Source organism: Trachemys scripta, chromosome 7, assembly GCF_013100865.1.
Source record: "Trachemys scripta elegans isolate TJP31775 chromosome 7, CAS_Tse_1.0, whole genome shotgun sequence".
NCBI classification, from domain to species: Eukaryota; Metazoa; Chordata; order Testudines; family Emydidae; genus Trachemys; species Trachemys scripta.
Window position 1 is genome coordinate 36,630,656 of NC_048304.1, and position 17,233 is coordinate 36,647,888.

Consider the following 17,233-nt stretch of genomic DNA (forward strand, 5'->3'; position numbering starts at 1 on the left):
GATTTGAATCTTAAGTCTTTTTTGGACTAGTTTTCATCTTATCCCAGTGTTGAAACGATGCTGCGCTCACCAGGTTTTAAGTCCTGCCGCAAGTGCATTGAACCTATTGTAAAAGTTACTAGTGATCCCCCCCCAGCCCCCCCTTAACAGAGTAGCCGTTATGTCAGCCAGCGGCCATTAGGGGAAAGCAGACACCTTAAAAACACAATAACCTAAACTTTTCAACTGTTTTTCCTTCAAGGCCTTAAGGTAGTTGGAGCTGGTCCCAAGCCGGTTTTCACTAACCAGATAGCAAAAGCACGGGTCTAACCACCACCAGTCAAGTGTTAACACTGCAAAAACCTTGGTCTGAATGTATAAAAAATCTGTAAAATGTGTGTAAAACAAAGTTTTTGTACTAAGGTGCAAAGCTCTCCTTTCTTCTGCAAAATAAAGCAACCCTTCCTTATCCCTGTCTGGCTGTTATTGGCTCTCAGCTAGGTAAACGCAATATTTCGGTAACACTATGCTGGTCAGTGACCCACACCCAGCCTGCCTGAAATGTTTGGGAGAATCCCACATCAGTGACACATGTCACATTTTGTCAGATTTAAGTCCTGCTCAAAAAAAGATAGAGCAATGAGGCTCAGATGTTTGCTCATGGAGGCAGCACTTCGCCCCCCTTCCCCATCGTACTCATCACACACAGCTTGCGCCCCAAGTACGTCAGCCTTGGCGCAGAGTGTGCCAGAGATGTCTGCAGCTCCTCAGTCCCATTTACTGGTACTGAAGAAAAGACTTAAACCCTCCTTAAGCTCAGTACCTAGCTTGGGGTTGTTGGTGCCGAAGCCTAGTAGAGGCAGAGACTCTCTGGAGCCTGTGCTAGGTCCATTGAGGGTGTCCCCTGAAGAGCCTCTGTGGCAGAGCCATCAGTCATTGCTGCTCCCAGCCACCCTGGAGGCCTATGCAGCTGAAAGGGACCTGCTTAGCCTCTTAGTTGGTATCCCCACTAGTGCAAGAAGGTTTACAGTCTGTATTCGTGCCAGTGGTGCCTACCTCTCTGTGTCAGGAACTCATGGTACCATTACCTCCCAGGCAGCCACAACGGCTGGTACAGTTGAAGGGGAAGCCTCCAATGATATCCCTAGTACCATCATCCCTTCGCTTGGGCTACCTATCTCCGGTCCCAACTGGTTCTGCCTCCCTCCTCCCCCCCAATTTTGGATGTTTCGCATTCTTCTCCTTCAGACTCAGAGGTGCATCCCTCTGCCATCCAAGACAGAGGGCATACATTCCATCAGACTTGAGGACCATGGGTCATGCAAGAGTCACAGCACTGGCCTTTTCCTCCTCCTAAGGGGTAATGGCCCCATCAAAGTTGGGTCCCAGGCCCATGTCAGTGGCTAACCATGAGGCATCCCTCCTCCTGCGAGGACCTTCCGCAACTGTTTTGTTCTTTGTCATTGAAACCGCTCAGGTGGCATCAGTATCAGACATTTTCTGGTACCTGTAACAAGAACCGTGCCAGCCAGAAGTCACTTGGGCAGCTTCCCCACCATAAGTATTGGAGCAGCCTCCACCTCAGAATCCTGTGGTGTCCTCTTCCTCGTTGCCAGATGAGGCTGTTGAAGCAGCAAGCGATTCACCATCTCCAGAGGACCATGGGGCTTATCAAGATCTGTTGAGAAGGATGGCTTCTGTTCTTGACATTCAGGCAGAGGAGGTATGTGACAGCTCCCACAAGTTGGTGGACATTCTGGTATTGCCAACCCTGACAGCTTGGTAGTTACCATTCTCCTTACTTCCACAGCAAAGCGAGCTGAAAGGAGGTACTTGTCCCCAGTAAGAGATATGAGATTTGTGCTCTCACAGTCTTCCAGATTCCTTGGTGATGGCAGCTGCTAATGTTGTTCAGTGTATCTGCTGTCCTGTCTGCATTCAACGCACTGGGGCGCCTAGATAATCAAGACAAATCAATTCTAAAACCAGTACAGAGAACCGAGTTTGTTGGAGCAGACTTAGACTCCAAAAATCCAGGTTCAAAGCACTGTAGGGCTTGGTGGTGTGACTGAAAGCATATGCCCTCATCAGAACCCACCACTGCCTCAGCCTGCTAGGTCACATGGCAGCGTGTGCCCATGTGATTCAACACCAGACTGCATTTCAGAAAGCTGCTGGCATCAAAGTATGCCCCAAGTTGTTGTCATTTGGACAAGATGGTTCGAGTGTCAGTTTTATTATTTTTTTGGACCCTCTGAAAGTCTGTGGGGCAGGAGGTCCCCTTATCTCCCTGCTACCAACCCTCACTTTAATCAGCCCTCTGGTTTGGGGGCTCATATCGGGTCCCTGCAGACTCAGGGTCTCTGGTTGCCTCAGGATCTAATGGCTCATATAAACATTAAGGGGTTAAGAGCTATGCAACTAGCCTGTTCATCTTTGCACCCGCATATAGTAGGAAAGAACTTGGTAATTCTAACAGGCAACTTGGTGACTATGTTTTGCATAAGACCCGGAGGAGTGCAGTCAACCCAGCTGTGCCAGGAGGCAATTCGCTTTTGCATACCCAGTTCAGTTCATCTCAGGACTGCTTACCTTTCCGGGAAGCAAAACATGTTTGCAGATTGTCTGAGCAGGATCTTCTCCAATCACCACAAGTGGTCTTTACTCCTGGACATCTCCAGATCTATCTTCTAGTTCTGGAGGACTCCCCAAGTGGACCTGTTTGCAACAAAGTGCGACAGAAAATGCCACTAATTTTGTTTTCAGGGAGGTCTCAACCCAGGCTCATTGACAGATGCTTTTCTGCTACCTTGGAATGATCCTCTACTGTATGCCTTCCCTCCAGTTCCCTTGCTGCCCAGAGTCTTGTTTAAAGTCAAACAAGACCATGCTTGTCTCATTCTGATAGCACCAGCTTGGCCTCAACAGCATTGGCACTTTACCCTACTGAGTTTTTCCTGCTGGATCCAGATGTGATTTCTCAGGACCAGAGCCACCTGCTCCATCCAAACCTACGAGACCACCACCTGAGGGTCCTGTTCCAGGGATGTCCAGGAAGTGTTTCGGAATAGTAGTAACTCTAAACTAGAAGCATTTACCTGACTAAATGGAAGTGCTTCTCCATTTAGTCCCAGCAGAAAGACGTATCCCCAAAACATGCACCTCTGGACCTCATACTAGACTGTCTTCTATACCTAAAACACCAGTTTTTGTTGACTAGCTCTATATCTGTCTTCCATACCTTGTTGGATAGTAGATCCCTTTTCTCCAACCCCCTCATTACCAGATTCCTAAAGGCCTTGATCACATTGTACCCACATGTGCAAGATCCTATCCATCCTTGGGATCTGAACTTGGTCCTAGCAAAGTTAATGGGACTGCCTTGCAACTTGCTCTCTGCTCCACCACTCTATGAAAGTAGAATTTGTAGTTGCCACTATCCCAACCAGAAGGGTGGGCAAGTTGAGAGCCCTAATATCCGAGCATCCCTATATGGTTTTCTATAAAATTAATCTCCCCCTCACCCAAAATTTCTCATTAAGGTAGTGTCTGATTGTCATGCTGCTCATCTTCCTGAAACCCTCTGCACATAGAGAAGAGGAGAGACTTCACTCATTGGATGTGAGAAAGGGTTTAGCTTTCTGCTTGGAGTGTACTAAGTCCTTTAGATCCTCCACACAGTTATTGTGATTTCAGACAAGACTAAGGACCAACCAATTTCCACTCAATCTCATCCTGGATCTCTCTGTGCATTCATTTATCACTTGTCTAATACAGCTCCGCTAGCTAGAGTTTTGGCTCACCCTACTAGAGCACAGGCAACTTCTGGGCTTTCTTGGTGCCAGTGCCTATCATAGACATTTATAAAGCAGTGACTTGGTCATCAGTCCACACTTTTGCTTCTCATTATACCATTTGCCAGTTTGGGGCAGGTTGTCCTTCAGTCACTGTTCTGGTAGTCTCTGAGCCCACCACCATAGTTGTGTGCTTGTGAGTCCCCTACAATGGAATGGATATGTGCAAGCACCTGAAGAATAAATGGTTGCTTATCTTTCTGTAACTGTTCTTCGATGTGTTGTACATATCCATTCCATAACCAACCCTTCCCATCTCTGTTGGAGTCTTGTCTATTATGAAGAAACTGAGCTCTCCCGATGACCTAATTAAACCACCTCCAATGAGCTGAGGTAGCTGTCAGCGGGAGAGCGTCTCCAACTGAAATAGCGCTATCCACACTGGCACGTCTGTCAGTGTAATTTATGTCACTCAGGTTTTTTCACACCCCTGAGCAACATGAGTTATATTGACAAAAGTGCTAGTATAGACAGACCCTAAGTCCACGGCAGGCTAGTGTAGGGTAGATTCGCACCCCAGATTGCTGCAAACTTAAAGTTTGAATATACAAGTCCGAAGAGATACATTAAAGCATTTTCAGAGGGACTTTGATGCAAAATTGCAGGTTTATCATCCCTGCAGGCTAAATGTTTCAATTTTAGTGCAGTAATGAAATCTGGAGAAATGGAAACCTGAAGTTAAAATCCAGGCCACCTTATTCCTGGATATATTTAGTGTAGCCTTCAGAATCCTGAAATTGTAATGGTTTAAGCTTCATGAGATGTGACCTTTACTTACTTTGTTTGCCAAGCACAGATGCTCTTCTTTGAGAGGGGTCCCTGTGGATGCTCCACTATAGGTGTTGATGTGCCCCGGCGCCGTTGTTCGGCTATTTTTACAGCAGTATCCGTATCGGCCACGCATGCGCAGAGCCTGTCTCACATACCAGTCTTAATAGTGCGCATGCGTGGCCGAGCTCCTTAGTTCTTTCTTTACCGTCCCTGGCCAGAGTCGGACCTACAGCAGACCTGTTAAAACTTTTTCTCTTACCCATTCTACAGCCTTTTGTCCCTTAGTTTAGCATTCTAGTTACTAGATAAGTTCATCCCTTAAAAAAAATAAATAAACAAACAAAAACACTTGTTCCTCTCAGCCTCCAGCTGACGCTAATATGCCTGGTGCCCCAGGAGTTAAGCAGTGCACTACATGCAGGGACGCCATCCCTATGTTGGATGGTCACTCCCAGAGTATAAAATGCCTGGGGGAGTCCCACATTCCTCAAAAATGTGATTATTTTTCCAAATTAAAATCCAGGACACGTAAAGACAGAACTCCAACTGAAAATGATTCTTATGCAGAAGTCACTCAGACCTGCTTCTGACCCAAATATGGGCTCCTCAATGAACCGCAGCCCTCCTGCCTCCAAAAAGGACAAGACCAAAAAAAGAAACGCCTGCCTTCCTCACCCAGAAGGGAAATATTGCAAGCAAAAAGGTCGCTGGGCAGGTCTATTTCTTCTATGCAGACCTTCCCCCGGCTCAGCACCTTTGCACCGGTCCCCCCGGCATCACGACAATCCTGCCTGTGGCTGCGGAGACAGCGTAAGCTTCCAGTGCTGAGGCTTGAGGCTTCCAGTTGCCACCATCCGGCACTGCAATGGACACTGTGGTAGCACAGATGACCTTGCCGGAACAAACGCAGGCTGAACTTACCTCCCTGGCACCTCCGATCTCAGCGCATGCCTTGAGCGCTACGGTGCAGAGAACATCAGTGCCAAATGACCCTCCAGCACCACAGGCGCTCCTAATGGAGGGTTTCTCACACAGGCTCTCCGGCACCACAGTTCATTCATTTACCGGACCTACAGGTGTCGCCTAACCTACAGTCACCTCTACTTGACACCTATTTTTCTCCAGGCATTCATATGTGGTCTGGACAGTTGTCTCCGTCTGTATCTCACTACAAGCTGCGCTTGATGTTGCTGATACAGCTGCAAGGTCCACTGCTACAGCAGTCATAATGCATTGAGCTTCATGGCTTTCATAGCCTTCTTTTCCTTGTGAGGTTCAGAATATCATTGAAGATCTCCTTTTTTGATAGTTTTTCACCATTTGCTGGTAACACCAACGATGTGCTTCGCTCCATGAAGGACTCGAGAGCGACATTACGGTCTCTTGTTATCCAAGCCCATGCAAATAAGAGGAGACAGTATAGATACCAACATTCACGCTACCCAGTGTATACTCAGCAAAGTCATAGACCATATGAACAACATCAGTGACCAAGATATCATAGTCATCGCACCAATTCATCGGCTCCATGTCAACCCCCTCCCACTAATAAGCAAATATGAAGATGTGACTGAGGGTATAGAAAACATCATCCCTACTTCAGTGCCCATTTTCTCCCCCACCCCACACACACCCTCTGGCCCTTTTCAGGGACCCCTCTCATGAACAACTGCTCCACCAAGAGATGCATCACCTCCTCCAATTAGGAACAGTAGAACCAGCACCTGACCAACACAGAGGAAAAGGGTTCTACTCCCTTTTTTAACGCACAAGAAAACTGGGGGATGGCAACCCATTCTCAACCTCAAATGCCTCAATAAATTCATTTAAAAAAAAATACAAAATGGTGACTCTTGCAACCATAATTCCAGCACTGGAGCAGGGAGATTGGGTTTTCAGCCCTCGACGTGCCAGATGCTTATGTTCCTGTGACCGTACATCCTGCCCACAGATGTTTTATTCGCTTTGTTCTGGGCTTACAACACTACCAGTACAGGGTCCTACCTTTCGGCCTCTCGACTGCGCCTCGTGTCTTTTTTCCAAACTCCTTGCAGTCGTAACAGCTCATCTCAGAAGGCAGGGAATCCATAATTTTTACTTACCTTGACAGCTGCCTTTTCAAAGCCAGGACCCTCCAAGAAGCCATTCAGTCCACACAACAGACAATCCAATGTTTCCATGCTCTTGGCCTGTGAATGAACAAAGAATATCTTCACTCGCTCCCACCCAACAACTGGAGTTCATAAGAGCATATTTCGACTCACGCAAAAGAATAGCCTCTCTCCCACTCCACCTTTCTAACATCATCAACCTTTTTGTTCCCAAGCTGTGCAACAGTCCACAAGTGGCTGCACAAGCTTGCCTACAACTCCGAGACCACATGGCCTCTTGCACTTTTGTAGTCAGGAACGCTCGCCTCTTCATGAGGTGTTTCCAAAGCTGGATTCCATTCTTTACAGACCGCATATCCATGGTCTGAACAAACTTTTATACATACCCCCCAGAGTCAGGGGCTCCCTCCACTGGTGGACATTGCCGACAACCTTTCCTCCGGGGTCCCCTTTCTGCAGGACATCCCGTTGGCTGTCATAACTACAGATGCATCCCTTAAGGGATAGGGAGTACACATGCCCCAATACACTGCCCAGGGGCTTTAGTCTCCTGTTGAGACGTCCCTTCACATCAACATCTAGAACTCTGAGCGATACACAATGCCTGCCTCCAATCTCTCCCCTTCATACAAAACCAACATGTCAGGATAATGACCAACAACATTGCCTGCATGTTCAATGTAAACAGGCTGGGGGAGGGGGGAGCGATCCCACTCTTTTTGTACAGAAGTGACGAAACTGGCGTCTCAGACACAATGTCTGAATATCAGCTGCATACTCTACCTGGCTCTCTCAATACCACCGCGACAACTTCAGCAGAAGATTTCCTACAGACCACGGATGGGAACTAAACGAGGATATAATAGTAGACCTATTCCACACATGGAGATAGTTTGAAATGTACTCCTTCATAACACAACAAATTCTACATGCACCGCATGCCTTCATAACTGGACAAGATTTACACACTCGTGGGCTGTCACAAAAAACGCTCCTTTTTTCCACGCCTCTCCCGCTAATCCTCAACTCTGTTAGAGATTAAACTCTCTGGACTCTCCCACAGTCCCATCAAAGTCCACTTGGCCGCAATTATAATGTTCCATGATGCCATCGACGATAGGACTTATCTTTGCTCACCGCATTACTAAGCGATTCCTTAAGGGACCCCAAACCCTATACCCAGACATCAAACCGCCTAATCAATCTTGGGACCTTCCCAAGTCTTAACATGCCTAACCCAAAAACCATTAGCCACATGTTCCCTCCTACATCTCTCTATGAAAACTGCATTTCTGGTAGCAATTGCCTCTACAAGATGCGCAGGAGAAATTGCAGCACTCATGGCAGATCCGCCATACACCATATTTTTAAGGACAAAGTCACCCTATGCTTACTCCCCGAAATTCTACTGAAGGTGCACTCATCTTTCCACGTCAATGAGTCTATCCATCTCCCTACCTTTTCCAAAACCACATGAGAATTCCTTTGAATCTAGGATGCACATTTTGGACGTGCGCAGAGCTTTGTCCTTTTTCTTTGACAGGACTAAAACCTTTAGGCGTTCCGACAAGCTATTTGTCCCTATTGAAGAACGCTCTAAGGGCTCATTTATCTCTAACCACAGACTTTCCAACTGGATCTCGAGTTGCATTTGTTATCAACTATAGAACGCGACGATTCCTATTTTTATCAGGACTCACTCCACCAGATCCATGGTGGCCTTTCTTCATAACGTCCCCCTTAAGGACATTTCCAGCGCTGCCATTTGGGCTTTTGAAAATACTGTACATTTGCAAAATATTATGCTCTTACACAGGGACCCATCACCAATATGCGTGTGGGCAGAGCTGTTCTATCTACTGCATTCCTTCCAGATCTGAAGTCTCTACCTCCTTGATACACTGCTTTTAAGTCACCTGGAGTGGAGCACCCACAGGGACACCTCTCGAAGAAGAAGAGGGGGTTTCTCACCTGTGCAGTAACTGACGTTCTTCGAGATGAGTGTCCCTGTGGGTGCTCCACTCCCCATCCTCCTCCCCTCTACTTCGGTGCTGGAGCGGCCTCCGTTGTAGAGCAGGAACTAAGGAGCTTGGCCGCGTATGCGCACTGTTAAGACAAGACTGGTATGTGACGCAGGCTCCACGCAAGCGCGGCCAGTACAGGTACTGCTGTGGGGGGGGAAAAAAAAAAAAAAATCTCCAAACAATGGCGCAAGGGCGCACCGACACTTATAGTGGAGCACCCACAGGGACACTCGTCTCGGAAGAGTGTCAGTTACTGCACAGGTGACTAACCTCTTTTTTCAGTCACCTGAAACATTAACAAAATATGTGCACTGATTTTGAACACAGTGTTCCAAGTTGCATTTCCCTCCCCTTTAATAATAATAATTATGTTTTGATGTCCATATCAATATTCTGAATATTAAAAAAAAAAAAAAAAAAAAAGCCAGTTATAATCAGTCTTTTTGTCTGCTGCATGGGTGCTGGCTGTTTGAGGGCATTAAAGCTGAGCCTGGCTTCCACATTGCTTTAATCTTTCCTCAACAATATCTGAGTCTCTTTGGCAGTAGTTAAGGTCTGCATCCTTTTTTTTTTTTTTTTTTTTTTTTCCTTTATTTTGGAATTGGAATGCCCCTCACCTGGCTATTCTTTGGGAGGGAAGGACCATCACCTACACAAGCTTGCTCTAGCAGTTTAGAGACCACAAGCGCTGGCTGAATGGAGTGCATTTTTGGATGCTTCCTAATAAAAATCTGTGATAGTGAGATTTCTTTTGCTTTCGTGGATAATTCTTCGACTGATGTCACATGATTATCACTTAAATAACGAAAGTCTACAGAGAAACAAGACTTTGAGCTTTCAGGAAACTTCTGCAGATGCTTCTCCAGCCCAGGTTTCTTAATATAGTCCATGAATTTGGAGGAAGAATGAGATTATGCAAGAAAAGGTTCTGTTCTCCACTTTATGCTCCCTTTCTTTTTAACAAGCAGCTATGAGCTATCATTCCAACAACTCAAGCATTGCCTTAGTACCTTGAATTTTGTTGTCATGCACTTAGTAATGCACTAATTTATGGGTATTCTACATCACCAGTTAAGAGATGTACTCCTGTGTTCATCCCCAACCTTGTATTATATAATTATGCATTCCTATTCTGTTATTGGTCATGACTCTAAGCACCTTTGCTGGATGCACAATGAAATTCCTAAGTGAAATTCATGCACAATGAAATTCCTGAAAAATAACATCATGCTTCTGATTATAACTCGGTTTCCTATTTTTCTTATGCTGTCACAGTCACCTGTGGGCTCCCAGCATAAGGAATTATGCACATACTATTTTCTTCTGGAGGGTATGCATCTTAACAGATATGTTTTCCATCCTAGTGAGCTTCATGGATTTTTTTTTTTTTCTTTCTCTCACCTACGGTCAGGATTTTTCTTCTTCATTATGTATCTTAGCTCTGGACAAACAGGATATTGTTTTATTAACTTACTCTGTTCTTGTTTCTAATTAAATGGCCTGAACTGAATAATTGCATATAATGTAGTTTGAAGAGGAAGTTAATCTCTTTTAAATAGGCTTGATGCTGCAATAGTCTGGACACAAACTTCTTTTTTCCAAAAAATGATTAATATCCATTACATACATAGTCTATGTTCTAACCCTTAACTTATTCTGTGTAGTTTGTGACTCTTGACCTTTGCTGAGAGAAAGCGCCTTCCTTTCCATGAAAGCCTATTCTGCCTCCTGTGCAGCAGCTACTACATAGAGTAGCTGCCTCTGCCTCCTTCAAGAGTAGCTGTCTCTTAATGTATGCCAGCCAGAGAGAGACCAAGGAGGTAGGGGGAGGTAGAAGTGAAAATAATCCAGTGTGACTTGAAGACTTCCCCACCTCTATTCCTCTGCTGTATAGAGTAGTGAGAGATGAGAGAAAAGCAAGCTTGATACCCCAAATTTTCTAGGTAGCTGGCTGGCCTTGAGCTAAGTGAAGGAGGTCTGGCCCTGCATAGCAGGATTCTCTAGCCATGTGAACTGAGTACAGGCACAGGGTGAAAAGTGCGGTCTGCACAATCATACATTGATCTTTGAAGCCCTGAGGGTTGTACTGTTCTAAAATGAGACCTCTAGAGACAATAAGGCAGCCTGATATTTAGGGCCCTACCAAATTCATGGCCATGAAAAACATGTGATGGACCATGAAATCTAGTCTTTTGTGTGCTTTTACCCTATACTATACAGATTTCACAGGGGAGGCTAGCGTTTCTCAAATTGGGGGTCCTGATCCAAAAGGGAGTTGCAGGGGGATTGCAAAGTTATTTTAGGGAGATTGCAGTATTCAGAGCTGGGCAGCCAGAGAGCAGCAACTGTTGGCTGGGTGCCCAGCTCTGAAAGAAGTGCCTTGCTAGCAGCAATGCAGAAGTAAGGGTGGCAATACTATGCCATCCTTACTTGTGCACTGCTGCTGGCGGGAGCACAGCCTTCAGAGCTGGGATCCTGGCAGCAGCCGCTGCTCTCTGGCCACCCAGCTCTGAAGGCGGCACCACCACCACCAGCAGTGCAGAACAGGGTAGCAGTACCACACACGCCCCCAACAATAACCTTGCTACACCCCCCACCCCCCGCATGCATGCGCGCCCCCCCCCCCCCTCCTTTTTGGGTCAGGACCCCTACAATTACAACACCATGAAATTTAAATAGCTGAAATCATGAAATGTATTATTTTTTAAAATCCCATCACCGTGAAAATTGACCAAAATGGACCCTCAATTTGGTAGGGTCCTACTGATGATATTCAATCGTTTCTCGAAGTATAACACTTGTGTAACACTTATAACTACTGTGCTCCACTGGTGAAACACTATTAAAAACCTATCTGGGCCACCAATTGGTATTTTCTGCTACTAATTGCTAATGCAAAATGCTTGTCGCTTGCTGAGCCACCTGGTTTTCTTGTGTTTGGGGTCTGCCATGTAGTAATTTAAAGTGAATAATGCATAGTAATATTTTTATTGTATTAACCTCATAATCCAATCTGTGAGCTCACCTTTCGTTGATGAAAATTCAAAGGAACAATTTCTATAATAGCTGCTCTGAAAGCCTTTCTTATTGCAAAGGCATAGTTAAATACTAAAGAGGTATACATCCTTTTCCACTATCAGAAATAACATCTTCAATGACAAAAGAGCCACTTGCTAATGAAACTAAGTGCTTTTAATGTGGGGTTTCCCTTCACACTGTAAAGTAGGCGTTCACTGAAGAAAATGTCTTTCATCTGATGTGTTGTCTCTGAATTGTTCTGTTTTGAGGATAGCTACAACTATCCTAACCCTTATTCATTTTTGGTACACTTTCTGTAGAGTAACATAATGAATTTTGGAGGTGCATTGGTATCTACCAACCTAAAGCTATGGCATTTTACAAAATGGAGTGTATTTTACTGAAAGTATAACTTACTGAATAAAGGCCTGTATTTCTTCCTTGTAGGTGGCTATGAATATCCTAAATAGTGGAAGATTTAGCATGGGTAGTGCATCTGCAGGAATGATTAAGAAACTGATAGGTAGGTAAAATGAAGCTTACTGAATTTCTGGGAGGAATGAAATCAGTACTTGCATTACAAAAGAAAACTTAACATCTTGTGAAAAGACAAATGTCACGTCTTTCAATGACACTAATAACAGCACTCATTTCAGATATGGACTCTAGAACTGAATTTAGACTCTGGCTAACACTAAAGGTTACTTGTCCATAAAATGCTAATAGTGTTTTCAGTTATGTATAAAACGGTTACCTTTTTTGCATTGGAATGAATTATTTACAAATAGAGCATCTTTTAAAAGCTATATTAGGTTACTTTTAGAAGCAACCAGATATAGGAATACTGTATGTGTGTATAATGAATATATATAAGCTGCCTTAACATTCTAACTTGAACATTGTAAAGTAATTTAGGCTTCAAATTTTACATACAATGGTAGCTATAAAATCCGCTTCTGTCAACAGTTACCACTCACTGGTTTCTGCAAGATTTTAAAATTTCTCTCTACTCTGGATAGGAGATAATCATGATCTATGTTGATAAATGTGCTTCCTATGCTGGGGGTGGGATTAAGTTCCTCCATCTTCTCTTGCCTGAAAGTCCTCTGACAGTTTCCCAAATGACACCTTCAATACAAACATTTCAAACTACTGTTTCAAAAATACAGTTAGTTACTGCTTCATGGGAAGGTACCAACAAAGTCTTTTGTGGATTACAATTCTATCAGAGGAGAGATTTTTGGTGGCTCCAGCCCTGCTGGGGCATAATGTAGATAATCTTTGAGTAACCCATTCTATTAGCTCAGTGTGATATTTGCTTGATCATTATTCAAGACCTGGTTAGAGCTGGCTGGGAATTGGAATTTGTCCCACAAAAAATGAGTTTTCTTCCCAAATTATGATGAAAAGCCAAAAAACTTGAATTTTTTCACATAACTGAAATTCTGCAAAATTTAGTCTAGGGAAACGATCAAATGTTCCCACTGCAAGAACCTTTTGGCATTTTCTAAACAAAATATGCTCCTTGGGATATCTGCCTCTGCGGCATCCCAGCTGGTGGTGGGCTGCAGGGGAGCCAGGCAGGCAGGAAACCGGGCAGGCAAGCTGGCCTGCCTGCCTCGTGTCCATGGAAAGCATTGATAGAATCAACATGTTCCTGCAGAACACTTCTATTCTGTCAAATCAGCGTATTCTGACAAAAAGCTGTTTCTTTTAAGAATTTTTGACCAGCTCTAGTCATCATAATCTAGTGAACTGATATTAGTCACATTGCTTAATGAGCTAACGGAAGGTGATCAGATATTGCATGGCATAAGAACCTACAGACTAGTTAGAAACTTAAGCTTTATCATACAGAAGTCTATGCATAGTCTCAGACATCTGAAGGCTTGCATTTGTAGGAATCTGGGTAAAGGTGTTCATTGTATACTTTGTGACATAAGACTTTTTTGTAATTTAAAGAGAATCATTCAACTGGTAAATTCAAGTAAGAGTAACATTAATAAACTAACATCACTACTTGCTCAGAAGCTATTTCATAAATAGTAAATGATTCCAGAATAGCAAAAATACCACAAAGCAGTTGTTTGGTGTGACACCTTGTATGAAAAGGGGTCATCTTGATGTAATCCCCAAATAGGGGTGTATGAAAGAACTATTGATAGGATTTCTCTCCTGTAATAAGGCTTTTTTTCTCTATCACAAGGAGCTGCTTTTTAATCGCATTGCTGCTACCACTCTTTGCTTTTAAACAGTTAGAATAAAAAATTGTAAATTTTTAATACTTCTGTAAAATACCATGCATCCTCAGTCCATTCTAGTTAATAGCAGAGGAGAGTACAGATTATGTTCTCACAATTTCCCCTCTGCTGATGGCATGTTGTATGTGTTAGAGGAATCTTTCAGGCAATTGTTTTGCACTGATGCAGTCTGAGTTGTAAATCTGACAACGAGATTCAATCAACACAACAGATTTACTGATGGAAATAGATGTCTAAAGGGCATAGATTTAATTATGTAAAATGTACCATTTGCATACAGCTGAGATTACATGTTCAGGGAACAATTGAGTTATTTTAATAAATTATATAAATACCTTTTAAAAAAGATTCACTCATTGATGTGTTCTCTCTATTTAATTTTTTTTAAAGAAATGACAGCAGAGTACGCTTGTACAAGAAAACAGTTCAATAAGAAACTGAGTGATTTTGGATTAATTCAGGTAATCAGGAAACTGAAAACCTATGTTAGATTCTCTCAGCCTGTGGTTTTCATGATTTGCTTATTGATTAAGGGGTGGGAGAAGGATTTTGTTGCAGCTACTGGTTTTAAAAAAATTATTGCTGGATAACCAGATGCTTGGTATTCAATCTACATAAATTTAATCTAGATGCTTGTGTGCTGATGTTTTGAATTTATAGAAGTATAAATGTATCAAACTTAAAACTTTTTTTCAAGTTTTTCATACAAATACAATTGCTATTAAGTATTCTAAATAGCATTTAATACTTAATGATTTAATACGTGTACAAGCTTCACTTAATTATGCACTAAATTTTATTATGATTGCTGACCTGACTATAACAACTCTACATCTACATGTATGCATGGTAAATGTTTGTTTGCTATTTGGCAGGAGAAGTTTACCCTTATGGCTGTGAAAGCATATGTAATGGAGAGCATGGCTTATCTCACTGCAGGAATGATGGACAGGCCAGGAGTGCCCGACTGTTCAGTTGAGGCAGCTATGGTTAAGGTAATCCATTTTATTGCAAAAGACCAAGCATAAAACATTAGAATAACATTTAAACTAAAACCTCTATCTCTGATAGTTTGAATTTGTAGCCTCGTATCCAAGACATTCGGACACCTCAGTGGTGGGTGTGATACAAGAACCTGCTAAAAAGCATGGTTTGTTTTCACACTCTCCCTCACTCCATTTTGGTGGCCCTTCAGGGCCTGATGATGATGATAATTAATGGCGATATCCCATCTCCTAGAACTGGAAGGGACCTTGAAAGGTCATCGAGTCCAGCCCCCTGCCTTCACTAGCAGGACCACGTACTGATTTTGCCCCAGATCCCCAAGTGGCCCCCTCAAGGATTGAACTCACAACCCTGGGTTTAGCAGGCCAATGCTCAAACCACTGAGCTATCCCTCCCCCCAGATCTAGGCTCTTGTCTTCATACGAAACACACTCATACAGGTAGCCTAAGTACTTTAATCCCCCCAGCATTTCCAGAAGCAGCTGCATTTTGACATCACCACATACAAATCTTGGCTACGCACATAGTGAAGAGAGAGCATCTGAAATTCAGTCCTCATCCGAATGTTCCAATTTCCTCAGCTCCTCTCAAATTTGACTTTACACAGGGTGGGCTAGAGCTGTTCTTTCACTGTCAGGTTGATGCAAGATTGAAGTGTTGCTGGTGGACAAGGGGAATTGTTCTGAGGATCCTGCTTGTGCATGCCCATTATTTAGGGAGTAGGGGTGCAAATAGAGAGACAGCAGGTGTGAAATTTGGGGATGACTTTGGATTCCTCTCCAATTGTGAGTGGCCCGCATTGTGACAATGGTCAAAGACAACAGTATCCAGGTGTTTCTCCAGCCATGGACCTCCTCACCTGGTTAAAATGTAACTGGTAAAGACCCACTGTCCTGGCTTTCCTTGAAATTGACTCAGAAGCTGGAAAACTTGCAGAATGCAGCTGCTCCCTTGCTCCTTAGGCTAGGGGTGAGGGAGGGAGTCAGGCCTGCCCTCTGTACTGGCTGCCAATATGTAAAAGGATACAATTCAGGGCTTTGCTATTGATATCTCTCCAGCATTTCATAAATTAGTTTTCAGAATGTTGCTGACTGGCAAAGTGTTCTTGAGAACTGAAGGTTTTCCACTACCTAGAAGGTGAACCTATGTTACTACATACTCACTCCAAAGTAACTTGCTTCCTGGCCATCTGAATTTGGGAAGATTTAAACTGTTGAGTGGCCTGCTCCATTCTCTCCCAGTTCATGGGATCTGAATCCCCAGGGAGTTCACATTGAGTTTCCATGTGACCTAGGGGAAAGGAGGAGCCAGGGTGCCACAAAGTCAGTCCTCTTTTAAAAAGGATGAAAGACTAAATTTGAGATTTTGGGCAGTAGACTACTGAGAGATTTTTGGATGGAGGGTGCTATGGAAACGTTAAGTATGTTGTTTATCTTTCTACAGTCTTGATAAAAGTAGCTATTTTCTTAAGGCAGCATCAATCCTCTAGCATGGATTAATCTTTAAAGCAGGCTGAAAGTAATTCTGTTGGCTTGTGTTCAACCATCCTAATAGAATTACCATGTTGCTTTTGTGATACGGAGTTTGGAGTGGCTGTTAGAACATTAATTTTTATGGACCAGTGCACTTCCCATGTACCATAACCAGTGCAATCGCAGACAACTTTAAATTGTCTAGGATGAAAGCAACTGCAAGATCCATATTTTGAAAGTTGTTTATATAAACAATTTATCCCAATTCATTCTTAGTCTTCTCCCTCTTTTTTTGCCTTAAGATAGAAGAATAAAGCAATCTAGTTTCTATTTAAAGTTGGCATCTACTTTAATAATCTAGTAATAAAAGTTACTGTGCTTTTGGCAGGTATTTAGTTCTGAAGGTGCTTGGATTTGTGTAAGTGAAGCTTTACAAGTTCTTGGAGGCCTTGGCTATATGAAAGAATACCCTTATGAACGTTATCTCCGGGACAGCAGGATCCTTTTGATTTTTGAGGCAAGTATGAATACACTTGTGTCTTTCTGTAATTCAGAACTACTTCACCTTCCAAGTATTCTTGGCATAAATTTGAAACTAAATGAAACAAGTTCTATATAGCATTCTTTCAGAATGGACAATGAATCATGTTAATGGCCTTCATTTGAAGTTGCAAATTTTCTGCTGATCAGTTGGAATAATGTTGGAATTATCTGGTGTGCCATGGAGAAGAGTATTCC

The 17,233-nt window shown here is 43.4% G+C and overlaps 2 protein-coding genes across 2 annotated transcripts in view; one reads left to right on the plus strand and one right to left on the minus strand.

Annotated features, from left to right (window-relative positions):
* ACAD9 (acyl-CoA dehydrogenase family member 9) overlaps nt 1-17,233 on the plus strand; it is a 59,670-nt gene that overhangs the window by 28,507 nt on the left and 13,930 nt on the right. The window contains exons 9-12 of the mRNA XM_034777780.1: nt 12,205-12,280; nt 14,409-14,479; nt 14,894-15,013; nt 16,884-17,012. Coding sequence (XP_034633671.1) covers nt 12,205-12,280; nt 14,409-14,479; nt 14,894-15,013; nt 16,884-17,012 — 396 coding nt within the window. The remainder of the gene's footprint in view (nt 1-12,204; nt 12,281-14,408; nt 14,480-14,893; nt 15,014-16,883; nt 17,013-17,233) is intronic.
* Nucleotides 6,691-17,233, minus strand: part of LOC117881023 — a 55,136-nt gene continuing 44,593 nt past the window's right edge. The window contains exon 8 of the mRNA XM_034777781.1: nt 6,691-6,793. Within this exon, the coding sequence (XP_034633672.1) occupies nt 6,723-6,793 (71 nt within the window). The 3' untranslated portion in view covers nt 6,691-6,722. The remainder of the gene's footprint in view (nt 6,794-17,233) is intronic.